This window comes from Akebia trifoliata, chromosome 3 (genome assembly GCF_017979445.1).
Source record: "Akebia trifoliata isolate Shusen 1 chromosome 3, ASM1797944v1, whole genome shotgun sequence".
In the NCBI taxonomy this organism is placed as follows: domain Eukaryota; kingdom Viridiplantae; phylum Streptophyta; class Magnoliopsida; order Ranunculales; family Lardizabalaceae; genus Akebia; species Akebia trifoliata.
The window spans coordinates 32,696,609-32,724,025 of NC_141377.1; the positions used below are offsets into that span (position 1 = coordinate 32,696,609).

The 27,417-nt window shown below is 36.4% G+C and overlaps 1 protein-coding gene across 6 annotated transcripts; it reads left to right on the forward strand.

Annotated features, from left to right (window-relative positions):
- On the forward strand, window positions 1–27,417 carry LOC147406437 (Phosphatidylinositol-4-phosphate 5-kinase family protein). 6 transcript variants are annotated; one of them, XM_086434476.1, is made up of 11 exons: window positions 1–201; window positions 318–377; window positions 5,944–6,120; window positions 6,299–7,387; window positions 8,138–8,305; window positions 12,895–13,060; window positions 14,507–14,617; window positions 14,732–14,919; window positions 23,495–23,646; window positions 26,191–26,362; window positions 26,975–27,417. In XM_086434476.1, exons 3-11 carry the CDS (start codon window positions 6,104–6,106, stop codon window positions 27,252–27,254), a joined length of 2,343 nt encoding a protein of 780 aa, XP_086290602.1. In that variant the 5' UTR covers window positions 1–201; window positions 318–377; window positions 5,944–6,103; the 3' UTR covers window positions 27,255–27,417. The 6 variants fall into 6 exon arrangements, with proteins under 6 accessions (XP_086290602.1, XP_086290601.1, XP_086290599.1 ...); XM_086434475.1 differs by lacking the exon at window positions 318–377 and having other exon boundaries at window positions 1–313; XM_086434473.1 differs by lacking the exon at window positions 318–377.

A 27,417-nucleotide genomic window follows, 5' to 3' on the forward strand; every position in this document is an offset into this window, starting at 1 on the left:
AAAATGGGACCCATCGCTTGCATGTTAGCCACGTGTCCATGTGGTAAGATGTTTTTATTTTTATTCTGTCGCTCGAATCTACTTGACAGAGGGTTATCGTCGAGTGGTACAATAGGAGGGGAAGAGCTGAAGAGGTGGTGGGCGAAGGTCAAGTGTCAATTCGAGAAGATCTCAACTAGAACAAAGTTCTCTAGAACCTAGGTTTTCTTCTGCCTTTGTTGAATTTCTAGGGGTTTCTATTAATTTCTCAGACTCTGTGAGAGAATCTGTATGTTTTTTCGGTCGTCTTCGATTCAAGTTCGTATCTATGATTGTAGGTGATTTGTGATTTAAAGATGGATTGATTTCTAAGCTATTTCATTTTTAATTCGTACAAGGTGATCTTATTTCTTTGTTAATCTGTTATGGATTCATCACTGTTATGGAACTTTTATTAAATTGAGTGTTAGAGAAGAAAACGTTTTTGTTGGAATGTTTAAAGTTAGATACTTGCGTGAAAATTCAAATCTGAAACGAACAGATCGGTGTTGTTGAATTATGAAACTTTATATTCTTAATCTTAATGTGTCGATTTTGTTATTTTTGTTTTATTTATTTATAAATATGGATAGATTTGAATGAGTAATTATGATTCATGTTGCCAACCTCAAATTTTTGGATATTGTTTGTGAATGATGACTAGTCTTATTTTTGTGTATCTAGATAATTTGGATTTAACAGCTTAGCAAAAACAGAAAAAGAGAAAAAAGGATTGAACAAATATCAATCTAATTTTCTAGTATATTTCAGAGAAATTAATGGAAGCTGGCTTTCCAATAGCTAACAATTACACCCAACACAAGCTCAAAGAAGAATGAACTCCATGTGTTTGAACTCCAAAACATCAAAAATAAATACTCCGTGTAAAACTTATGAACATAATACTGAAAAAAGGTTTCTAATGAGCAAAGGAGAAGAGTATGAAGCAAGGACCTTTTTCTTATGGGGACTTTATCCCACTCCCTTTATTGTCTCCAACTGAAGGGGATGTTAGAGACCCAATTTCTATCTCAACAAATTTGAATACAATGGAAAATTCATGAATCACAATGATATATATTTTTTGTTAAGTTGAATGACAACAATATCTTTTGGATTTAAACCTTTTCTTAGTGTAAATTTGTCAATATGTTAGTTGTCCAATGAACTTTTGTATTGAATTATCCTACCTTATAATGTAAATTGACACAATGAATTCCAATCATAACTCTTCAGATACACCTTGAGTATTATTTATTTATTTATTTGTTGTACTTCCTTTGACTATGAACATTCCTTGGTTTTCACGAGATTTCTAATCAACCAGTATTCTCATACGAAGTGGCCCCACTTTCCACGCTCATGCAGGTGCTTCTATTAGGAGTGCCTTGTATCACAATTCACAACACTCCATTGGACATTCTAACATAGAAAACATTAAAAGTCCATTACTCGTGATCTTATTGATGCATGTATGCTACTAAGTCATATGAATCGGTTGTGGCATACTCCCACAAAACTAATAAAAAAAAAAAAAACTCCCATAAACCACTCAAATAATTTATTTTCTCATTGAACGTAAATCCTGGGATCTCCAATCACAAAGATTGGTTTCCCAGCTGGTGATTTATTAATCATTAGGCTTAAGCTTCACCCCTATTGAGGTATTATGGCAAACTCTCTAGCAAGTCCTTTATTTAGTGGATTTGCTGAATTCTCTTTTAATCTCACAAAGTCAATAGCTATGATTCGATCTTTAGATAACTATCTCACAGTATTATATCTATGATGAATATATCTGGTCCTCCTATTATATGAATTATTTTGAGCTCTTACTATAGTAGCTTTGCTATCACATTGGTATAGATACACCAGGGGGTGGCTTTGGTCAAAATGGATATTCATTAAAAAAAATCTCTAAGTCATGTGTGTTATTTAGGTGGTTTCTTGGTTGATTTTCAAGACACTGCATCTCCAAGAGTAAACACATATCCGTTAGTCGATTTAGAACAGTTAGAATATGAAATATGATTCATATCATTGTAATCCAATTCGTATCATTGTAGCCCAATTCGTATCATTGTAACCCACTATTTTTTTTCCATTAGATGCGGCTCAAGATTATGAACCTTTGGGTAAGTTTTTCAATCATGCTTCGCATGCCTAATATATCTCTCTTTGTTGGGTTTTTTTCATGGCCTCTTCTTCATGCTGCCATGGATGGAAAAAATTCGGCCTTGATACCAATTTTGTGCAGCAAAAAACTAAATTAGGCAAAAAAAGAGGCTAGTGGTAGACTGAGAAGAAGAACAAGGAGGGCAAAGATGAAAGACATGGTGAGAAGCACAAGCCTTAAGGCTGTTTGATGGGTTAAGTGGAAGTCAACAAAAGAAAGGTTTAATGGCCAGGAAAAAAGTCCCTCATACAAGATGAGAAAATAAGTATTTATATTGAGCCCTACTTGAAATATATCTAGACCACCCATCAACTTCTATTTTAAACTATCCAAATAACTTGTAACCACACTGGACAGAAGTGGCCTTAGTAATCACTGATGACACGACTCTTTTAAAACAATTAGGATACGAATGAGATGTTCTTGCTAACAGATAAACACAGCGAAGAATAGCAAAATAGCAATGCACAACAACACTTCTTGTCTTCCACATTTCATACCCTACTTTGAAGCTCTTCATTGTAATACTAGTACTCTGACATCATAGAGATATGCTGGTAGCTTTGGTATCTACCCACCAGTACCTGAAATCACTGATCAGGTTCGCCTCTGTCAAATTGCAGAAAAGTTCCCATCCTCGACCATGTGAGCTTGAGCCTGAACTTGTTTTCCTTGAGCTTTTTTCTTGTCCTTTTGTCATGAAAAATCTTAAGCAATTTCCCGCACACAAAATAGTTACCCCTAGGCTTCATGAAATTGGGTTTGGACTTATGGTTCTTCTCGGATGATTTATTCTGTAATCTTACTTGGGTTCCTGATTTTTCTAAGGTTTTCCTTCAATAAGGTTAGCCTTTGATTTGAACTCAGAGAGGCTTGAGAGCATACATAATAAAGCGAGGGAATTAGGCCATTCATAGTGCAATTCCGGTACATATAATCCTTATGTTGCATCTATTCACAATTTCATGTTCATTCTCATTTTCCAATTCAAGACAAACTTAATCCAGAATATTTGCTAACTTACTTTTTAGATCCAACATCTTTGGTTAGATATTTCTCTTTTAGGGAGATCCATAACTCCTCAGCAGTATTGCAATGAGAGTATACATCATAAAGAGAGGGAATTAAGCCATTCATAGTGCAATTCCGGTGCATATAGTCCTTATGTTGCATCTGTTCACAATTTCATGTTCGTTCTCATGTTCCAATTCAGGATAAACTTTATCCGGAATATTTGCTAAATGAAGGGTAGTCTGGTAAAATAGGATCTTGGATTGCTAATGTTTGAAGTTGGTTCCATCAAACTGATCGGGTTTTTCTGAGTGATTTAGGGTTGCCATCTAATTTAAATTGACTAAGCTTAATCTCCTTTAGATTGTCAATTTTGGTATGTAGAGAATTCAGATGGAACATAAATCAATCTAAGTTTACAGGATAATTCAACAGTAATCCAAAAAATAAATATAAGATCATCTATATTACCCTTATTATTATATATTGCAGTCAAAGCTAGTAATATTTGTAACTATGATTTGAATTTTCTCTTAATATCTAATAGGGTATTCGGTATCTATGAGTTAGCACTATTATGTTCTAGTGTATGGGAACTTCACTTATACCTTTTTAGTGTAAGATAAGAATTGCTTTCGTCAGCATGGTTTTTTATTTCGGTCTCAATCTTAGCATTGTCTGGCTCTGGCAATGAGACCGAGATTTTGTGGGTGACAACTGTCTAAGGTGATATTCGATGCTGAGTGGAAAAGTAACCATTGGAAGAATTTCGAAAATAACAAGGAAAAAGGGATGATCCAGGTAAAATATGCATCAAATGATACAAACAAGATGATTATAGCGAGAATGATCCAACAAGTAAGGATATTCATTTGTTCTGAATCATTTATTTTTATTTGATAAGCAAGCTTTATTGAATTAAAGGCGGAGACAAAACAGCAAAGGAGGTCGAGGAGGCCGACCTTAAGGAAAGAAAAGAGCAATAAAGAAAGCAACCCTATCGATGCCTAACAGGGCAAGTAATGCTAGCAGGCTCCCATCCAGGCATGAAATCCCCAAAAAGTAGGCCCTTAAAATCTAGGAAAAGTTTACACCAAAAAAAGGACCTAAGATGGTAATGCTAATATCAAAGACATTATTCTCCTTCCATTTAAAAACACACCCATTTCTTTCCTTAAATAAATACCAGCAATCAACAAAGGGAGTCAAGCTCTACATGATTTTCTTCCTGCCAATGAAAAATGATGGTTATCAAATTTGGATAAGGCCAAGGAATTAGAAAGAGTCGAAAAGTGAGTCCAAATGTTCCAAGAGAGTGAAACAAAAAATGCACACGAGGAATCCTTGATAATGACAAGGTCAAGGGTCAAAATTCATTCAATGGCCAATAGTTCGATGAAGAAAGCCACCTTTGAAAAAACTTTAGGGACCCAAATAGAAGAAGACAAAAACGAATGGGGAGAGGAATGATTTGAGGCACTGAGAAAAGATATAAGTCGAAGCCCTGTCTCGAATCCTCATCTAGACCCTACAATCCTAATTAGATGGAGAGATGGACATTAAAGAAATCTGGTTAATGGGTTCAGCAATATGCACAATCTCACGATCATTTAAATTTCTCTTGATTCCAAGATCACGAGTTACGCCCGCTCCTAGACCAAGAAGTGAAGTATCGAGTGGTTAAAGGAGATGACCTACACCAACAATCTTCCCAAGATTGAACGTTGTCACCCGTCCCCACTTTGAAGGATATCCACTCATGAAACTGAGGGAGCACCTTCGTAATCCCCTTCCACACCTCACCCATAAGAATCCCTCACAGGTTCACTTTCCCATCCCAAATTTTTGACCAATGTTTCCTGAATGAATCTCTGCAAATAAATGAGCACATTTCTATTATGATTCAAACTATATGGATCACATGAACAATCTTTGTACAATACAAACAATACTGTTGATATGAGTCATGATTATCTGTGAATCATCTCGTAGTTTGTATTGAGAAGTAGATGTCTTGGATGATTACATCTCCATCTCTGCGAAGAGTTGAAACATCATCATCAATTATGGGTATTTTTTTTTAGTGGGATGACAATCCAGCTGATTTTTGACATTAAACTAGAAAGAAGACCATTAGAAATATAACAGTCAAAAGAAAACCGTTATAGGAATAGTGCCCTTATCCATCACAATTTCCAGTCTCTCTTGGTGATGAAGACACAATGTAAATTTATTCCACCACTAGAGTAGATGTCTACCTACCACTGATTTGAATTGATAATCTCGGAACATTTTGAGACTGCTCTATTGTACCCATGTAAATGTTGGCTACTTTTCTTTGCTTACCTTGAGAAGTAGGATAATTGCCTCTTGGGAAAAGTAAGGGGCCTGATTGGAATGGTATCTTTATCATTCATCCTCAAGTGTATATAAATCAATTTCCATGCCGGGAAACAGTTCTGAGATCTACTAAAATTGAAGTTGGTTTCTCATATCCTCTGAGTTGCATTTGTAGATGTTGTGCATAATTTAAAGTTGATACTAGTTACTCTTTTGAATAATTAGTAATAGATGAGCTACTAAAAATAATTAGTACCAGCTACCAACAGATAAGTGGCTGCAATCTGACAGGACATAGAGTTGGTATTAATTATTCTTTCGAATTATAAAAGAAGTTTGACATTCTAATTATTGATGTTCTTGCACCTATTCTTAATGTGGAAACCATATATTTTCAGGAATACACATCTCAAAACAGGTGATTTTGTTTTGGTAGTGAGGAAAGATATCCCGCCTTCCTTATATGTGTGAATGTTACCAAAGAAGCTAAATAAGGTATAAGAGATGAGCTTTGGAAAATTCGTCTGTCTCAGGTAGACTAGGTATCAGAGTTGAGCCATGACAAATAATGAAAGGTGACTTTCATCACATTTAGTTTTTATTTTTATTTTTATTTTTTTTAAATTGTTCTCTGAAAAAGCAGAGTTAGATTGGATTTATTTAAACACCAAACAGTTTCTTTAGTTCCAAAGCCTTGATATTATTTGTATTCCTGTTTTGATCTTGATTGAAGTATCTTTTCTCCTGTTTCAGTCTCAGTGAGACGGTGTTTTCAAATGGAGACCTTTATGTTGGCAACTTTAAGGCACTTTTGCCACACGGTGAGGGGAAATATACATGGTCAGATCAAACTATCTATGAGGGAAAGTGGGAGGAAGGCCAAATGACTGGAAAAGGAAGGATTTCTTGGACCTCAGGGGCAATGTATGAAGGTGATTTTTCTGGTGGTTACCTTCATGGGTTTGGAACATTTACTGGACATGATGGTTCCATTTATAAAGGGGCCTGGAGGATGAATGTACATCATGGGCTGGGGACGAAGCAATATGATAATTCAGATATTTATGATGGTTCTTGGAAAGAAGGAGTAAAGGAAGGAGGTGGTCAGTATGTCTGGAGTATTGGAAATACATATATTGGGAATTGGAAAGCTGGGAAAATGAGTGGCAGAGGTGTTATGAAATGGACAAACGGTGATTTCTTTGATGGCTTTTGGTTGGATGGATTGAGACATGGTTCGGGGTTTTACAAGTTTGCTGACGGAGGATATTATTTTGGTACATGGAGTAGAGGCCTAAAGGATGGACAGGGGACATTCTATCCTTCAGGAAGTAGACTTCCATCTTTGCCAAACTGGTATAGCTCTGTTGGTTACTATGACGATAGACGTGTGCTATGCCATTCTTTATCGGGGGATGCCGAGGACGTCAGGGTGGCTCGGAAACCAAGTGATAAACGCAGTCGTTCAGAGAAATTTTCTATTAGTGGTTTTTTCAGAAATTCTGGCCGAATATCGAGTGGGTCTACTTTGTTAGAAAGGGATTGGTGTGCTGGTGATCGTGTTAAAGAAGTTCCAATAAGAGAAAGCTCTCGTACATTCTCATTTACAACTGAAGTAGATGAAAATGACATGCAGGACAGCAGTAATATAGTTTATGTCAGGGAATACATGCAAGGAGTTTTTATTAAGGAGATTGTTAGGAATAATGAAGCAGAATCGACAAACAAAAATAAAGGTAAAAGCAAATTTCCAGGAAAAGAAGCAAAGAAAAGGCCAGGCCAAACTATTTTTAAAGGCCACAGGAGTTACTATCTGATGCTCAATCTGCAACTTGGTATCAGGTAATCACGTTACTTATTCTTGATGTACTCCAGAGCTGATATTCGTCCCATTCCTGTTTTCCGATGTGCTACCTAACAGTTACAAATACTTGTTATAATTCAAGCCTTATTATGCCCTTAAACATTGTTTGTAAGCAATTCTGCTCAACCATTATATTTTCTGCAAGCTGAATGTTTAGGTACTCACAATTTTGAAAGAGAGTGTACTTTAATGTATGGGGTGAAATCTTTTGCATTGTGTGTCCGTAACCACTAGCCACCTACATTGTTAGGAACAAACTTTGGATAAAATCTATTTAGTATATGCTACACCAAGATATTGGGCTCAACTTAGAAGAGTTGTTCACTAATATATTTATAGTTATATTCATTTCCCTCTCTGTTACCCTTTATACTTTTCCTATTCGATTGATACTATTTACTTACCATAACTTTGTAAATTTATCAGCATCATAGGAGATATATTTCCTTCTTTGATACATGAGTTTATTGTAAATAACTATTCTCTTGAGATACACATTTTTTATTAGATGCATTGATTCGTGTCAAATCCAAACTTGATATCCTTCTTTCCGTTTTACCAATAAAAAGGAAAAAAAGAAAAAGCAATATCCAGACATTATTTTTATTTTTCCAAGTCTTGTTTGGGTTAGTGACTTGTGTTGGCTCATCTTTTACAGTCCAGGCATACTTCTATACTTTTTTGTTAGTTCCCTAGAAAATTCAAATAATTCATGTCTATTGGAACAGGTACACTGTTGGAAAGATCACACCAGTGCCTATGCGTGAAGTTCGCTCTTCTGATTTTGGACCTCGAGCTAGAATACGGGTGTACTTCCCCAAAAATGGTTCTCAGTTTACACCACCACACTATTCTATTGGTTTCCACTGGAAGGATTATTGCCCAATGGTTTTTAGGTATTTACTTCTGTTATTATAATTCTAAGCTGGAGTTAGTCTGTACTACTAGAGCATTTAGAAAGCCTTGTCATAGTTTAGGTGTTGAGAGGTTATACCATTGTTTGACATATTTCCCTGCAAATCTGAATTTTATTTCCTAGAATGTCTCTCATTTTATTTTGAGGTATGTTATCATAAGCTGTTTTAGATGTGCACATGTTATGTCATTTCTAAATAACTTTTAGCTTGACTGCACGCTAATTTGTTCATGTAAGCATCTTTGGTTGTGCCACTTTTGACAGATCAACATAGTCTTTACTCAGACACAAATGTGGTATTGAGTGGTTCATGAACTGTCTACCCATGATTTTGTTTTTTGCTAGTATGAAAATCATATAACTGGGGAAAAGCCTGATGTTTTTTATTTTTTATTTTTATTTTTTGTGGAGAAGTTAACTTGCCTTTTTTTGAAAAAAATAAGTGACCAGGCACCATGCATTTAAATTTCCTGGTAGAAGTTCTTTGGGGTGTCCAGAACAAAACAAACTTCTGAAGTGCCAACTTAGCTAAGTGGTAAGACATGTGGCGTGTTGTTCCCACGTCCTAGGTACAAACCTTGCTTTATTTGCTAACCACTAACACTATACCTATAAGAAAAAAAGAACAAAACAGACTTCTGACTATTTTAACTTTGATGATCAAGCTTGAGTAGGCATATGAAATCAAGGAGATACTATAGACACATTAAAGTAAAGAATAAAGAAAAATAAAGTTCTTATTTTATTGGCTCAGGTCTACACTCTGTTAGGGAGATATGTATGGTGACAGTAGGGTTACATATTGAACATTCGGATTAAGGAGGTTTAAAGACTGGGTGTAGTAGTGGTCAGTTGAACAAAATGTCAGCTTGACCTGTATTAGAAAGTTCTTTTCAATATCTAGACAGCAACAAAGCCTTATCCCTAAGATTGGTTTCTGGTCAGTTTATATTATTTCCTGGGTAAAGACTTGCAAGATTATACTATTTCCAGGGTAAGGGCTAAGTCTACCTATAGGGTTATTGACATGAAATAGAGGCATGATTTAAAGTATCGTACCGTATATTTTGGAATGTATCATTTGGAATGTACTGTATTTTAATGTTCCAAGATGAAACATGCCTGGAATCATCATTTTGATGAATGTTTTAGTCATTGCGGGTTTGTTTCGGCTGAAATATCTTGAGATGGACTGAAACATAATCAAATTAAAAAAGAGATGAAATTTTTGAAACAATGACTATTATTTCATTGAGGATAAGTTCGAAACAATGACTATTATTTGCGATACAGCAATTGGAATCTCTACCAAAAAACTGAGATTCAAGGACGATTCTTTGCCTTTTGCAAAGATTGGTGTTTTTAAACCCATCCACCACCTCATTCTCTATTCAGAGAGAGACCTGCCAAATGTTGGAACCTTAGATCATAGTAAGTTTGCAATGAAATCACGAATAATTTGTGACTTTAGCGAACTATATGAACCCTGTTCTAGTCAGTTGTTCAATTCAATGATTTGCCAAGTTCTCAAGTTTTTGACCAGGTGGATTGCTGTCTGTTCGTCACCAGAATGAATTGATTCAAACGGTTAATAAATTAAAAAATGATAAAGTCTTTCTTCTTGCTCCCCTTTCCTTTGCAAAATGACCAAACCCTACCCTCATGCCAGCGAACTCTTGTAGCTATCCAGTTTTAGCCACCCATTTCCACCTTGAGCCATTTGTCTCCAGTTACATCTCTCTCTCTCTCTCTCATTTTCTTAATTCTTAAGATAAAGTTGCATATATTCTTATTTTGTGATGACATTGGATATGACGGGTCTTAACACTGTTAAAGATGAGATTAGATTTCCTATTGATTCAGTGAGAAATTTAGATTTCTTTGGACTTTTGTTTCCCTACAGAATTTTTTTCCATTTTAATATGCATTGGACACTATATGTCCAACCTCATTCTCATTTGATATTAATTTTCCTTGGATATTTTTACTACTATGAATTGGACTTCATTTTACACTGAAATTTCCTTGAATGGTATTGGGGCAGGGGGGGTTGCCGTTCTTAGAGTTTCTTGTGTGCAACAACCTTTGGGATACAATGTAAATGAATTGTTGTGATGCGAGGAGATTCCCTATGGTCCTTAGGGATTCAATGAGAAATTTATGTTTGTTAGAGAATAGGGATCTATTTTCCTACAAAATCCTTAAGAAATCACTTTCCATATTAGATGTTCATTGGACACTAGATTTTTTTATTATTTTTTTTCTTCAATGTAAGACAATTAAAAAAAGTTATAAATATACATAACAAAAATTCGAAAATCTTTTTGAAATGGTACAAAGAATGAGTACCCCTCCTGGTGAACAACAGAGAAAGCATAATTGCGAAAAAGAAGGGTTGCTTGGACAAAAACTAACTGCAAACAGTTTCTTGTGTTGATCCATTACTTTTCCTTGGTCCTACATCTTTTTCTCCTACAACGCAAATGAGAATGTTCTGGTAAGATTTGATCAATGATGCCTCTAATACCATGTCAAGTAACTAGCATACAAATATGGAAAAGATAAAAATGAAGTTACAAAGGATTTGTAAACTCACTCCAAGAGGGATACAACATGACGCAAGTACCCTAAGAAAGAAAGGAATCACTGCCTAATGAAATTTGACAATTGCTGCCATGTTTTCAATTTGACAAGGAAGCCCATGAAGATTTCTTAAGCTTTTGAAGAACCACAAAAGAAACTTACCTAAACACGCATAGTTTCTTCTCTGAATAAGCAACAATCATTGGATCTGTCTGCTGATAATTGGGGCTGCTTTGCTAGTTGTTGCTAGCTAGGCAGAGACTCTATCATGTTCTTATGAATCTACAACTCTCTCTAATGTGCAAGACTTTGTCCAGATTTAAATAATCTGACATAGAGCTTCTTTCTAACTAGGAGAGCAAGCAAGCTACTAGAAACTTTCACTGCGTTTGGATAGAGCTTCTTGACGGCTTCTGCTTCTGTGGGGAGCTAGCAAACGTTTGGATAGGTTTTTGCTCTTGCGCGGAGAGGTTTTTTGCTCTTTGTTGAAAAGCTTCAAAAACCTGCTCTTGTGTGGAGAGGTGTATCTACAAAGGGCCTTTGCTTCTAGCCCCCCCCCCCCCCCCCCCCCCCTTTATTTCATATCTCTGGAATCAACAGTGGATAGTGAGCTCTTCTCCCCCTGAATCTGAAGAGGAAAGATACCCATAGGAAGGACGGACTGGCGATAGAGAACTATCAGTAGAACCCAAACCTTTTTTTACATAGACATAGAATGGCATGTTTTCCATAAATGTCACATTTATGGTATGGAAACATACAATCTCCTGGAAGAAGGATCATAGCATCTGTATCCCTTTTGCCCATGTCCATATCCAAGAAAGACACAAGTGGATGCTTTGGGATCCAGCTTTCCTCTATGTCAATCGGGTAGATGAGCAGAATATCTATGTCCAAAAGTGTTTAGACGCTCATTAAATATGTAGTTCCCTGTAGATAAGTGGTTGTTATTGTTATCACTGTGTTTTCTCAAAAGATTTGGGGTACATTCATCTTGAACATTAGATCTATAATGCATTCACTAGCTTTTAGCTTTGTTCAATAAACCAGATCACATATATAGATATGATCGCTAGTTGCTATTTTAGGGAGGAAAACCCATGTCCTAATTCTGGAGTGTAAAAGTTTGTCAGTTTAATCTTGCATTTTTGAACGGTTCATTACGATCAAACTGTAGCACATTTGGCTTAATTTAGATAAAACCTTCCTTCTGTTCTTCTTCCGTTCCTTACCTACTGGTTTTGCTATTCTCAAGTGGCTCATATAAATCAAACATTTTTCAGAATGGTGGTAGGCCTTTGGTTAAAAATGGAAGGTCTTGTCTGGTAGCCAAGCCAAGTTACGGGAAAGCTACAGTCAAAATTCAATCCTTTTTTTTTGGTTGAGAATATAATTTTCTTTCTATATAAATATGGGACAAAATTAAAGACTGACCCATTCAGCATTTCTCAGCTAGATGGAGGGTTTTGCCTCTTATATATGATTTATTTCGAAGGGATGTGGGTTTTTCTATTGGGAAGTAGTTTTGAGTGTTCGGAATTGCCTCCAAGTGTACTTCAAAGGCTTCAGAAAACAATGCTCATCACTGGAAACAAGCCACCTCTGGGAGACAAGTTGGCAAGTCAGGCAGGTACAAAATGGGGTGTCTACACATATGTGATAGGGTTTTGTTCTGGGTCTATTGGTACCTGGATCAATCCAGAACCAGTTGACATGCCACTGTTCATTAGCCATGATCGTCATTCCATGTGCATGATAGGCCTTACCTCATTTGTACATTTTCTTCATCTCTCAAGCTAACATCTAGTTATATTAGCTTCCTACTTGCAGTATATTTACTTCCTATAGGTAATTTTTTGAACATGTCTACCTTATGTACTGTTTGTCCTAATGAGTTTAAATTTCCATTCTTCAGTTTTATGGTTTCAAATGCTTCTGTGAATCTCTTGGCTGACTTTTACATGTACATGAACCATATATTTTCAGGAACTTGAGGGAGTTGTTCAAGATAGATGCTGCAGATTACATGATGTCCATCTGTGGCTCTGATGGTCTGAGAGAGCTTTCTTCTCCTGGGAAAAGTGGCAGTATATTCTATCTTTCACAGGATGAAAGATTTTTTATTAAGACCTTGAGAAGATCTGAACTTAAGGTTTAGATACAAATAACTTCAGTGCTGGAATAAGTTTGACTAGTACTTTGTGCATCTAACATCTGAAGTGTTGATTTATCTATTCATGCATTAAAATGGCATTGTAGACTCAGTTACGACTTTTTTATGATTTCGTTTTGATTGCTAAGAAGTGTGTTATTTATGAAATGCAGGGTCAAAGGCATTTTTTTTTCATGATTGAGTTTCGACTTGGATTGATTTGCCTCTGCTTGGTTTAGGTAGCTCCAATGTCATCCATGGGGGAATATAAGATTCTCCGAGAATATAGGAAATAATTATCTATGCTTCTCTTTTTTGGCAAAAGTAGAATAAGAAACATCAAACAAAATGATGATACCGTGCTTCAGTCTTGTACTAATGTGCTTAGGTTTATGGAATGAACAGTTCTTTTTCTCCCCAAAGAAGAAACATTAATCCTTAATTAAATTGGAGCATCCACCAAAAATTATGAGCCATGGTGATGAAAAGTCTCCAAGGGGCATCCTCTACATATTTAGCTCAATGAATAGCAATAAGGGAATCACCTCCACTGCCAATGGACTAAAAGATATCTTTAAAAGTGTGGAGGCGGAGAAAATTCTGGTTTTCACTTGCTGGATTTTGCATTTCTTGTTGGGCCTGAGAAGTCCTAGATGATTTGTCCACAAGTATTTCTTGAGAACCATTCCAATTTCTGCCGGATTGGAATGCCTTGGGGCTCTCTCATAAAATGTTGAGGTGAATCCAATAATTGTCTAGGCACCTCGAAATTTTGTTGAAACATTTTCATCATAGCTTCTGAATAATATTTCTCTCAATTATTTTGAAGATTAGGGTCTTTTTGATAGGTAAAGATAATTTGAGGACCCGCTGAAAGAAAAGAAATACAAACCTACCAAAGGGCGATAAAAATCGCCGAAAAAGGACAAGGAGGTTACCCCATATCTATATTACAAACCCTCTCCCATCTAACTAAATAGTCCTCAAAGAAGATGCCCCTAAACTCTTTAAACCTTTTGCACCAAAAAAAAAACAAAGCTGTAATCTCCAAAATCACATCTTGCCCGTCCTTTCTCTTATTCTCGAAAATAAGGAAGAAGATGCCCCCCTCCTCTTTTTTTATTTATTAATAACAAGTGATTGCATCTTATTTTTAATTACTTTGAATGCTTTATTTCAATCAGCTATCATTATTGTATGTTGAGTAGTTTCTTACAAAGGGCTGCAAAAAGTTGTTCGCTAGTTTCAAAGGTTGCTCTGTATGTATAAGCATACTATAGTTACCACACTTCGGAGTTGAGTTGATGTATCCCCATTGGCTCTCAACTATTCCTTATTTCTTAATAGAGATTTTGAGATGGAAAAACTAGTTTAGGAGTGGTTTAGCTTACTTTCCATTGTGGACTTTCAGGAAGGTTGCTGACCGTATAAATTTTGGTTCTGTAGATTCTACTTAAGATGCTTCCTAACTATTACAATCACGTGAAGATCCACGAGAATACCCTTATAACAAAATTTTTTGGGCTCCATCGAATGACACCTAAAGGTGGACGGAAGGTATTTGCTTTTCAAAGTTGTATCATGTCTTTGTTATTTGGATAAATAGCTTTTTTATTCTGTATATTTCACTTGATATTATCGTTGGCTTCATTTCGTATCTTTCTTTTGCAGGTTCGATTTGTAGTGATGGGGAATATGTGCTGCACAGAACTACGAATTCACCGCCGTTTTGATTTGAAAGGTTCATCTCATGGAAGAAGTACAAGCAAAGATGAAATTGATGATAATACCACATTGAAAGATCTTGATCTGTCTTATGTATTCCATATGGACAAATCGTGGCGTGAATCCCTTTTTAAGTAAGTTCTTGGTTTTTGACTGTATTAGATGTCACCTTTGCGAGTGTTGTCCTTAATTGTTCTGGTTGATCGATAAATAGCATATTTTATTAATCAAGCAAAAGAGAAAAGAATGTTAAAAGTTCTGCAAACTTTATCAGTTATTCTTTGCCATGCTTAAAGTTAAAGTTTTGCATATGAACTGATTCTGCTGGTGTTTCATTCAATCTCCTTAAATAACAGGCATTGTTGATGCTTGAAAACCGGTTATTAGTGGTACTAGATTATGAATTAGTATGAAAATGTTTCAGTGCTGTGTAGTCAGGCTTCCAGAATGATGTTTTGAAATTATTAAACATGAAAAGAATAGGGAAAAATCCAAAGAAATCAGTTATATTTTTAAATATTAAATTAATAAGATTGGGATGATCATTTCATCTTGCTAGTGCAGTTTAATGTCCCAAATCCTACTTTGAACTACTCTCGAGTAGCTCTTGAAGTTGGGTGTCTTCTCAAGCATCCCAGTCCTTTCTGTTTCGAAAAATATGTGGCTCCTCCACTAGAACTTCAATGACCTAATGTGGAATCAGTGGAGTTCTCATCTTTCACTGGAAGACTGAGCTTCTATTTCAAAAATGAAAGTTAAGGCCCTTAAAGAGCAACTAAAAGTCTGGAACAAGGAATCTTTTGGCAGGATTGATAATAATAAGGTCCTTTTAGAGGAAATCAGAAGTCTATGTAGGAAAGAAGAAATTGACACCTTCTCATTTTTCGAGAAAGTGGAAAAGGTCTAGTAAAAGGCTAAATTTCATAAAATGGTGGCGATGGAAGAGATTTGCTAGAGATCGAAATCAAGTGGGATATAGTTGAAGGAGGGAGACAATAACACAGTTTTTCAGCGGAAGACCAATAGTACATGAGGACAATCATAATCAAGGATGATCTCATGATGGTGGTCAAAGACTTCCAGGAGGATGGTATCTATAGGAAATAGTGTAGTTTATTATTATTTTTCTATTATTTCTATGTAAGGGCGTTTATGTTTATTCACACTTTAATTAATATAAATATCTGCCAAGCTCTCATTATGAGACTTGACAATTCTCTTTTATAATTCTTTTTGGTATCAAAGCCTCTGAAGGACCCGTCGTCCCCCTTTTGGGTTCTTCTCTGCAAGTTCTTTGATCTTGAAGTCTTGTCTCTTCTCTTCCCTTCTCTTTTTTTTCTTCACTCAATCATCTAGAACTTGAGACCTAATAACCTAGCAGCAACTTCGTTAGAAGGTCTTCTCTTCAGGGGCTTTTTTTATTCCTGTTCTCCTAATCGCATGTTGCAACAAGAATTTTTTTATCAGTTATCACATTCTGCGATAGTTTTTCTAACCTGTGTTTTTGCCCTATGATGGGGTTTCTTCCTTACAATAGGCTGTTTTATTGGTTTTGTACCCTACGTTAGGGTTTGTGTATCCGATAAGGCTGTTGGTGTATTGTTGGGGACCTAGGCAGGTTTCTGCTCTTGTTGATGCCCTACGAAAGCAACCAAGAACTTGCAGGGTAGTGTGACACTGCTGGTGGGAGTTTTTTTTGCCCTGTGACAGCAACAAAGGTGTTGTTGGGAGGTTTTCTGCCCTGAGACAGCCCCTAGTAGAAGTTTTTCTGCCCTGCCACATCAACAGGGGTGCTGTTGGGAGGTGTTCTGCCCTGCGACAGAACCTATTGGAAGGTTTTCCGCCCATCGACAACAACATGGGTGCTGTTGGGAGTTGAGACGAGACAAGGCTTCTTGGTAATTCTAATTGTTTGAGTTGTGTGCTGCCTTGCGAAAGCATCTGAGGTGCTGCTGGTTGTTGCGACAAGGCTTAGGTGTACTTTTCTAGGTATTGGGTTGAGATTACGAGATATCTCCCTTCAAGCCAAAAGTTATTAACTCTTTGTTCGTAGTAAGCAATGACATCAAATCAAGAGATCAATGATTTCAACACTATTCTTGGGGCAAATTCTTTAGCTCAACGTATTACCAGTGCTGCCACTGTGAAGTCATCACCAGATCCTACCAATGATCCACCTATTTTCCTTGGTACTATTGATCTGCACCAGCTTCAAACCTAGATTGCCACTATTGTGCGGGATCAGATCCATGCTCATACTCGCTCATCTTTGACTGTGACCTCAGTTACCATGCCTCTAGGTACATCCTTTTCATTCCTTTTCACTCAATCTAGTTCGACTCCCCTGACTTGGGGTAATTGATTCTATTGCCTTTGATCACATGTCCGGTGAATCTAGCCATTTTACCTCTTCTATTTTTTGTGTTACTCATAGGAGGTTCACCTTACTGATCAGTGGGTTTCTTACACCTATCTACAACAAGGGTACAATCCCTTAATCCTCTGCTGTTTCCTTGATTTTGTGCTTCATGTACCTCACACATCTTTTATCATTTTGTCTGTTAGTAGTGTTACCAAATCATTAAATTGCTTAGTAACCTTTTTTCCCACTTTATTTTTTAAGACCCGACTTCAATAAGGATTTTTGGCAAGGGGTATGAGAAGGATGGGCTGTATCTATTTGGATCTCCGCATACTGTTGTTCCAGCTTTTATGCTTCCATTCTCTAGGAGCCATACTTTTTCCTCCTAGTATTTAGATTTGTGACATGTTTATTTAGGAATGCTAATTTTCAACACTTATGTTCTTTATTTCCCGTTTTAAAAACTTCTTATTGTGGACCCAAGTTTCAGTGCTGTGTGTGTGAGCTTTCTAAATACACACTTACTTCCTATATTCCATGTATGCATTGGTTTAATGCCATATTTAATTTAGTTCATTCTGATGTATGGGGGCTTTCCCCTGTTATTGCTTTTACTAGTCATAGATATTATGTTGTATTTATAGATGAGTATTCTCATTGTACTTGAGTTTATTTGATACGTTCTCGCTCTGAAGTGCTTCCTATTTTTTTTTTTAATTTTCTTAAAAGGATTCAGACTCGGTACAACATCACTATTAAATCTCTTAAGTCTGATAATAACGGAGAATATATTTATGATGGGATTCGTTCTCACTTTCATGAGCATAGTATGTTTCGCCAGTTAACTTGTCCCTACACTCCTGAACAAAACGGGGTGGTGGAACGCAAGAATTGCCATTGCATGAACATTGTATGTTGTCTTTTTCAAGGAATGCATGTTCCTAAGTTATATTGGAATATGACAGTCCTCACTGTGGCTTTCCTTCTTGACTGTATTCTGAGTCGCACCTTAGGGGGACATGTGCCTCTTCATGTTCTTCGACCAAATAGCATCATTTTCCTCATTACACCTACAGTCTTTAGGTGCATTTACTTTGTTTAGGACAGGACCCCTAATCACACAAAATTAGATGATAAAGCTATTTAGTGTGTTTTCTTAGGTTACTCCTCTATGTCAAAGGGGTATCGGTGTTATGATTCCATTTCTCATCGAGTAATACATTCTCTTGATGTCACTTTTTTTGAAAATGTTCTCTACTTTCGTGTCACATCTTCTTTGCAGGATCCTTCTCTTATAGTGTTGTCTTCTCTCCATCTTCGCCAATGCTTCAGGTTTACACTCGTCGCCCTCGCCTCTCTCCACCCTTGCCAACCTCCTTCTTAGACTAAAGATATACCATCTTCTACACCTACTCTTATCCCTTCTATTTCTGACTCTTACTTGCCTATTGCAATTTGCAAAGGTAAGCGGTAGTATGTTACTGATCACTCTATAGCCCAGTTTGTTTCCTATCAGGGACTCTCTTCTTTTTATCAGGCCTATCTTGCCGCCACTGATTCTATTCGAGTTCCTCGGTCTGTATCAGAGGTTTTGAAAGATTCTTAGTGGACTGGAGTCATAATTGCTGAGATGGATGCTTTGTAGAAGAACTACACCTGGGAGTTTGTTCCCCTTCCCTATGGAGAGCGGATTGTTGGTTGTAAATGGATTTTTACTGTCAAATATCTTGCGGATGACATTGTTGATCGGTACAAGACACACCTCATTGCTAAAGGATTTAAGCAGACTCCAAGAAAGGATTTTGGTGCTACATTTTCTCCTATAGTTAATCTTTCCATTGTTCGCCTTATCTTTTTAGTTGTATGTCACTCATGGCCTCTTCACCAACTCGATGTGAAGAATTCTTTCTGAATGGTGATTTGATCGAGGTTATCTATATGGACTATTTTTTTAGGTTTCTTCTTCAGGGAGGGGTATTCTGGGAAGGTGTGCCGCCTTCTCAAATCTCTATATGGCCTAAAGCAATCTTTGCAAGCCTGGTTTCAACATTTTTCTGAGGTTATTTTATTTATGGAATTTTTCAGATGCCACTCAGATCATACTTGTTTTGTTTGTCGAGGATTGGATGGTCGTTGCGCCATCATTCTGGTTTATGTGGATGATATTATCCTGACTGGAGATGATGCACAATGGATTGATAGGGTAAAGATGTTATTGGGTCGTGCTTTTGAGGTTAAGGACTTAGAATCCCTCAAGTATTTCTTGGGGATAGAAGTACTCTTGCTCTCATCTTGGTATTTTGCTATCTCAGCGCAAATACACATTGGATCTTCTCTAGGACACTGGTATGCTTGATTGTTGTCCTGCTTCCTCTCCTATGGATCAGAATCATCGCCTCCATGCTAAATCTGATGATCTGTTATCTAATCATTCTTCCTATCAATGAGTCATAGGCCGTCTGATTTATTTGACTAACACTAGATCAAATTTGACCTTTGCAATTAGTGTGGTCAGTCAGTCAGTTCATGCATGCACCGTACACTTCTTACCTTGATGCTGTTTATCATATTCTTCGCTATTTGAAGTCACGTTTTGGTCTTGAGCTTTTCTACTCGTGCAATACTCAACCTCATATGTCCATCATTGATGCTGATTATGCTAGTTCTCTTGTAAATAGGAGATCTACTTCTGGTTTCTATACTTTCCGTAGTGGTAACCTGATCTTACGGAAAAATAAGAAATAAAGTGTGGTTTCCCGTTCTTCTACTAAAACTGAGTATCGTATTATGGCTCTTGACACATGTGAGCTTATTTGGCTTTGATCTTTGCTGATGGAGGTGAAATTTCTTGTCTTTGGTTCTCCACTTTTTTTTTGTTGTCACAACAAGTCTGTTATCATGTTTGCTTTTGACTCAGTTCTTCACGAAAGAACCAAGCATATAGAGGTTGATATTTACTCTCTCAGGGAGAAAGTTCAATCTATTAACCTTCAGACAGTCTTTATATCTTCTTCAGATCAGCTTGCCAACATGTTTACGAAGTCTGCTGGTCCCTCTGTCACTAACTCTTATCTTGTCAAGCTGGGCTTAGTTGATATATTTGTCCCAATTTGAGGGGGAGTATTGGAAATACTGTAATTTATTATTATTTTTGTGTTAGGGCATTTATGTTCATTCACACTTTAATTAATATAAATATCTACCAACCTCTCATTATGAGACTTGACAATTCCCTTATACAATGCTTTTGTATCTAAGCTATTTCTCAATATCACTTTTTAATTTTAATCCCCCAAAATTGAGGGCTAAAGGATATTGAATTGAGACCAATCAGTCAGGTAGGAAGATTATTTCAAATATGCTTGCGTATAAGATTAAAATTGTTAGTTGTAATTGGTCTTTATCATGGTACTTTCATTTTTGACCGTGAACTTCGAGACAGAGTTCTAATATGATCAAATATATTGATTCTAGTAGGCAATCAAGCGTGCCGTGGACCATTTGCTAGATAGATTTGGAGAAAGCATATAACCACGTTAATTTGAAACCTTTTGAATTCATTGATGTTGTGTATGTGATTAAGGAAGAAATGGATTATTTGGTTTATGAAAATATGTTTCCTCATCTTCATTTTTCTTCTTAATGAACGTGAGTCAAAGTATTTACTTAAGAAGTTTGAGGGTTTTTAGCAAGGTGATTCTTGTTGACCAACCAACTACTCCAAAGGACTAATCTGTTGGAAAAGGGGAGAATAATGAATATAAGAGGGTCACAGAACTTGACTGGGGTATGACATACCTGAGAGTGGAGGAAAATTTACACTCAACACTCCCCCTCACCCATAAGGGTGGAAAGATTTGAACCCGTGACCTACATGAACCTAGCGTTTTGATACCATATTAATCAACCATCTACTCCAAAAGACCGATCTGTTGGAGAAGGGGGAGAACAATTTACATAAGGTCACAAGACTTGATTGGGGTATGACATACCCAAGAGTGGAGGAAAATATACACTCAACAATTCTTGTTCCCCTTCCTTTTCAACATTATAGCTGAGGTTCTAAGCTGATGGTGAGAGTGATGGGCCTTGGTGAATGTTGTATTTAATGGATGGAGATGATGGGTCCATGATATAACATTTCTAGTTTGTGGATGACACCCTAGTATTCTTGGATGCATCAGTTGCTTAGATGAAATTTCTCTTTGCTCTTCTTTGTTGCTTCGAGGCAGTGTCAAGTTTGGTTATTTAAACCTCAGAAGTATAAGATCTTTCAGCTTGGTTCTATTCCCAATTTGAAGCTTTTGAAATGATCTTTGGATTGCTGGATTGGGATTTTTTTGGCCACCTATTGATGGTGATCCTAAAAAACCTTTGAAGACCTATTCTAGTAGGAAGAAGGCTAATTAGCATGCTTTCATGTGGTATGAAGATGGGTCTTGTGATATTCTTTGAGCCCAGCCCTTTATGGTTTTTTTTCCTATCTACAATACCCATGGTTATTTTGGTCTTTTTACATTTCAGTTGTGGGTCCAAAAATTATTTTATCTTCTTTGAGTCTTGTTTTAGTTTCCTTTAAAGTTTCAAGTCATTAGGGAATTATGAATCTTTTTGGTCATTTTTCGTCACTTTAGTATCAGGTGTATAATTCGATCCATTAGGTTTGTATGCCCACACTATTAGAAGCATATAAATTACTCTTTTTTCTTTTTGGAGGCTAACGAATGAAATTTGAATTGTGTTCTATAAGCAACCTTGGTGAGTGATTCCCAAACCCTAAAGTGATTTCTAGGAATCCTAGAGTGACTCTTGGGTATCTCTTTTTTTTTTTTTTACCTTTTCCTACAAGTTTCTTATTGCTTTTTCCTTCTGTTGCCACTGCTGTGTTGCTTATTGTGTGATGATTGAAGATTGATTGGAGACTTGTTTGGACTGATTTTGCAACATAAATCAAGTATTAATAGATATTGCTTTTTCTTTAGTGTTCCCTTCTTTCACCCTAAGGTTTTCAAAAGTAAACCCTGATTCCCATTCTGATGTATGAAACTTTGAAGCAACACCTGTAAACTCTAATTTCCTATGCCAAACACCTTATCTTTTTGGCTCAAAGGAAAAATTTGAAGGTTAACTCCATTTGCTGTGCTGGGGGTATTTGGAAGGAAATGAATAACAAAACTGTTGAGGGGGAAAGGGCATTCATTGCAAGAAATCATCATCAACATTCTTGGCTCATATTCTTCTGTTTATATGGAATAGGGTTTGTAGAATTGATGCATAGGGGGTCCGTCAATCTAGCAATTAATGTTCCTGTTTTTGTTCTTGTTTCTTGCTTTTGTTTTCTTTTTTATCTGTCTTTCTGTAATAGTTAGGTTGCCTTGACCTCCTCTTTTTTCTACATTTATAAAAATGATTTTTGTTTAAGTTGATTTGGGTTTCTTAGGAAAGAACAAATTTCTTTAAATGTGTTCCATTCTGTCAGTTTATGAGCAAACTTTTTATTATTAATCAACAAAGGAAAAATGCATCAAAAGAAAGCAGCCATGTTTCCTGTTTGAATTTTTTGACCGCAGTTTGAAAATTTGTACTCCGCTGGAATTATTTTTGATAAGTTTGTGTGTAGTGATCAAGATTTTTTTTTTTTAATACATATATAGGGAGGAGGGGGGGGGGGGGGTTCGAGGGACATAAGTAAAGAACCTATGTAAAAACAAGCATTTTTCAAAATATGGGTTAGAAGTTTCAGATTGAGCTGATTTTTTGTGAGGATGGTGTCTATGATGAGAAGATCATCCTCACAAAAAATCAGCCCAATCTGAAACTTCTAAATCCATCAAAAGTGGTTTACATTTTAAATCACTTTTGATAGGGGTTAGAAGGTTCAGATTGGGCTGATTTTTTTGTGAGGATGTTCTTCTCATCATAGAGATCATCCTCACAAAAAATCAGCTTAATCTGAAACTTCTAACCTATATTTAGAAAAATGATTATTTTTACATATGTTTTTACTTATGTCCCTTGAACGCTCCCCATATATATATATTTATGTTTTTGTTCTGGTATGACACATAGGTTATGGTGGGGTCTTTGTTGATTGCAAATATGAACGACAAATAGAGCTAACAAAAAGATACATTTCTTACCAGATAATTGTTCTGCCTTTTCATCTACCATTTCCTTGAATATGGTTTCTGTTATGCAGTTGTTCTCATTATATATCTTTTCTTCAGAGAGAATTACTCTGCTGCTTATACTTGGAATATGCATCAGAAGTATATCATCTTCTGTTATGTGGTGGCCTTTTTCAATAACTCCTTGCCTTCTAACTATCAGGAGAATATTATATGCAGGCAGATCTCTCTAGACTGCAAGTTTCTAGAATCACAATGCATAATTGATTATAGCCTCCTTCTGGGGGTACATTTTAGAGCTCCTGAGCATCTGACGGCCCTTTTAAGACCTCCAGATATGCTGAACAATCGGTCAAGTACACTAGAAGATGGTAGACATCTCCTTCCAATAGAAGTATCTTTTATTGATGAACTTGTTTTATTTTCCTAAATTCTTTTTTATGGTTTTCATGCGGCATATGAGTAAAATAGCCACGTTAGTTGTTGCTACTTGTACTCAGTGCCATCTATAATTATTCTAGGATGTACACTTTTGAAATTTTTGTTTGATGCAGAGCATATTTTGATACTTGGCATGTCTTCACTATCTTTAATAGATCAGAGTCCTTAATAGAATCAAACAAGCAAATGGAATTTTTTTGAACTAGCGACTTAGGTTCCTTCATCCACTGACTACTAACTTGCTTTGTAGCTGGATATCCGACACTATTATTTCTAATTTCATGGAAGATCGTCGTGTTGGGTTGAAGAGTGGTGATGGTGTGTTCTTAGTCAGATCATTTTATCAATCTCTTATTCATCATTCCACTTTTGATTTCTCGTCTTTTGCTATTTGGGGGCCTATAGTCCCATCTAAGGAGGCTTCTTCATGTGGTCGGCTTCCTTAAAGTAGATTCTTTTTTTTGTTGCAAGTGCCTTAAATAAGATTCTCACTATTGGCAATCTCAAAGCTTGGGTTGTTATCTCTATGGGTTTTCACTCTTTATGTAAAGCTAGCAATGAATTCACGAGTCACTTTCTCATTCTATCCTTGGCTTCGCGTCTGATTGTGATTTCCCCATTTCCAAAATTGGTTTAGTCACAGCGGATTGTGGTTGTTTGTTTCTGGGCCCGACTGTGAGCATCATTCTTGAGCTTGGCGTACGTGTATACCTTTATCATCAGGTTCTCCAATCTGTCTGGCCAACTTTTCACTAGAGATTGATACAACTTAGATTTTTATGGTATGGCACTAGGAAAGGTGATTTCAGAAGTTCATCTATCATACTTCTCAATGCATGAGCTTTCCCCCCAAAATATTATGGCTTACTCTCATATGACTCTCCTAGCTCAGTGGAGGTTAAATTATAAATCAACATCAGATCTCTCCCTCCTATTGCATGTCAACTAGGGCAGTGCTAAGATCCTTGAAACAACTAATGGATGTTGTTGGAAAATGCTGGAACCAAGTTAGTTCTCTGGTTTGCAAACTCATGGGGAAAAGCCAACATGGGTAGGTTATTCCCCTTATAGGACCAAAGTCTGTCAATAATGAAGGAGGAGGAAGAACTTTATTTTGATCTTCAAGATTTCCATTAGTGACCAAATCAGAGGTTTGAAAGAATAATATTTTGATCTTCAAGATTTTCACTACCGATCAGACCTTCATTTCGTATGGACATTGAAATATTCAAAGCAATGTTTTAAAAACCAGACCGGTTGTTGACCCGTATGATTGTCTGGGTTGGTCCAAAGCGGTCCAACCAATGGGTCTTACTGGTTGGATCCAAAAATGAAATATTAAGTAAATATTTTAGGTTTCTTTCCAAAATCTCATAACTTCAACTTCAAAAACATGATCCAATGTCACATGATGTAGATTACAAGGTTTTAAGAACTTTAAAAAAAAAAAAAAAAAATTTCCTGTTGGATTTGAATTTGAAATTTAAGAGTTTAGGTTGTTCATTTTCAAAGCATGGATCAAGCCCAAAAAAATATTTTTATTTATTTTAAATCTAGCCTAGACATGAATTTTATGGGTTGTCCTACTAAGCATGTGGACTCAACAATTAAAATCTTATTAAGTTTGATCATTTTCCATTAGTTTGTAAGAGAAGACCTAATGTCATTAATTTTAATACACATGGAGCATCTCAAATATTCACGAAATAGTGAAGGGGTATGTGAAAAATTACCAAAAACTTGGACCGGTCCTTTCACAAACATGGCCAGGTCACCGGTCGAACCGATTGAATCGGACGGGCCAATTGGTTTTTTTAAAAGTGGGTTTTTTCGGTTGACTCGACCTGTAGAAGCTAACAATTCAATAATGTGGGAGCTCACAATTCAATGAGAGATTTTATTGTTTTAACAAGGAGGAAGAACAAAGTTACAATGATTTAGTGCTTTATATTGCTCAGTCTCACACCAACTGGTCTACATTCAGTCCTAGAAAAGTTATTGTCCTTGAAACAAAGAATAGGTGAAAAAACAAAAAAACCAAAAACAGGATGGGTATAAAAATGCCAATGAAAAGGCACTGCATGCCCTGAATGTCAGTATGTTTGTGTATATGTAGAAATCCATCCACAAACATGCGTCCAAGAGTTCAATGGGTTAGCAATCTCTAGAACCTAGTGTCTCCCATTATGCCCTTGAAAAGCATTCCCTATTTTTGTGCGTGTTTGGGACATTAGCAATTTCCAAGACCAAGTGTTTTCCATAAATGAACCTACATAGCATTCCCCATTTTTGCCAGTGTGTGTACTGGGGGGAGAGGGGTGCGCATGGGTGTACATGTGAGTGAGTGAGATTTATGTGTCAATCTTTGGTCGCTGACTTTAAATTCCTTTATTAAAGAATAATTTTCTGTTTAAATTCCTTTGTTAAAGACTAATATGTTGATTACTATTTCGCTTACATTCTGGGCTCAATAGGTGTATCGTTGCATGGCGAACTCTTGATTCCTCCCAAGGGTCTGTGTTTGGTCGCACATGAACCAGGCTCTGTTAGCGCACTGCCAGGTTCTCACATTAGAGGGGGTCCCTTGAGAATTGCATCAGCTACAGGTCATGAGGAAGTTGATCTTCTTCTACCAGGGATGGGAAGGTAGCTATTACTCATTTTCCATTTCACATACTAAATGGATAATTTTTCTGTATCATAAGCCTATGTTGATGCTTACTGTTGACTCTAATGATCCTTTAGTCGACCAAAATTACTATTTGTTCCTTTCACATGGAAATGGCATTTTTAATCAATTCTTCTTGAGTTTGCTATGTTTAATATCTTGGCAAAACCATATGATTAGTGGAGCATACAAATGCTGTATGATCACTTTGATCGCAAATTTTGTTTATGTTTAGAGGCTATTTTATCTGTCAATTGTACCATATACACATCTCAAGTAGGTTTCTGACACCTTCAATTTTGTAAATATGAGAAGAGCATGACGTCTGGTTGTATTACTGTTGGATCTATGTATCAAACACAGATGCTTTGTGTGTATATGTATCTCGAAACTATGAATTTTTTTTAACTTTTAAAAACATATCTTGTAATTAACACACTAAAAAGTTTCTAGAGCCTCTGTTATTTTCCCAGGAACACATTCTATCGAAATTATGATAATTAAAAATTCACCTTGGTTTTGGCTTGTATTACTATCCAGCTCATCATTGGGTTATCATTCAACTGTCAGTGACTTTACTGTTTCTGCAGATTGCGGGTCCAACTAGGAGTAAACATGCCAGCTCAGGCTAATCGCAAGCCTCCTAAGGATGAGTCTGGTTCAGATGGAGGTGATCCCTTTGGGGTCTATGATGTTGTTCTCTATCTTGGAATTATCGATATATTGCAGGAGTATGACATGAAAAAGAAAATTGAACATGCTTACAAATCACTATACTTTGACCCCATGTCAATATCTTCTGTTGAACCCAAGCTTTATTCAGAACGTTTTATCAAGTTCTTGGAAGGGGTTTTTCCAGATCAAACGTGAGGAATACATGCACCATGCTTTGTATCTTACTGTTAAATCGCGTGACTGAAAGATAAGAGGCCTTATTCTTTGACAAGCATTCATTGTAAAGTAATGTCTTTTCTTCTCGAATGCACTCATCTGTATATTTTTTTCATAAATGAAGTAGCTATTTTGTTTTGTA

Bases quoted from the DNA above. Each gene is read 5' to 3' on its own strand.
- LOC147406437 (XM_086434475.1), top strand. The intron at 7,388-8,137 runs GTAATCACGTTA...CTATTGGAACAG, and splicing joins AATCTGCAACTTGGTATCAG to GTACACTGTTGGAAAGATCA. The intron at 13,061-14,506 runs GTTTAGATACAA...TTGGTTCTGTAG, and splicing joins TGAGAAGATCTGAACTTAAG to ATTCTACTTAAGATGCTTCC.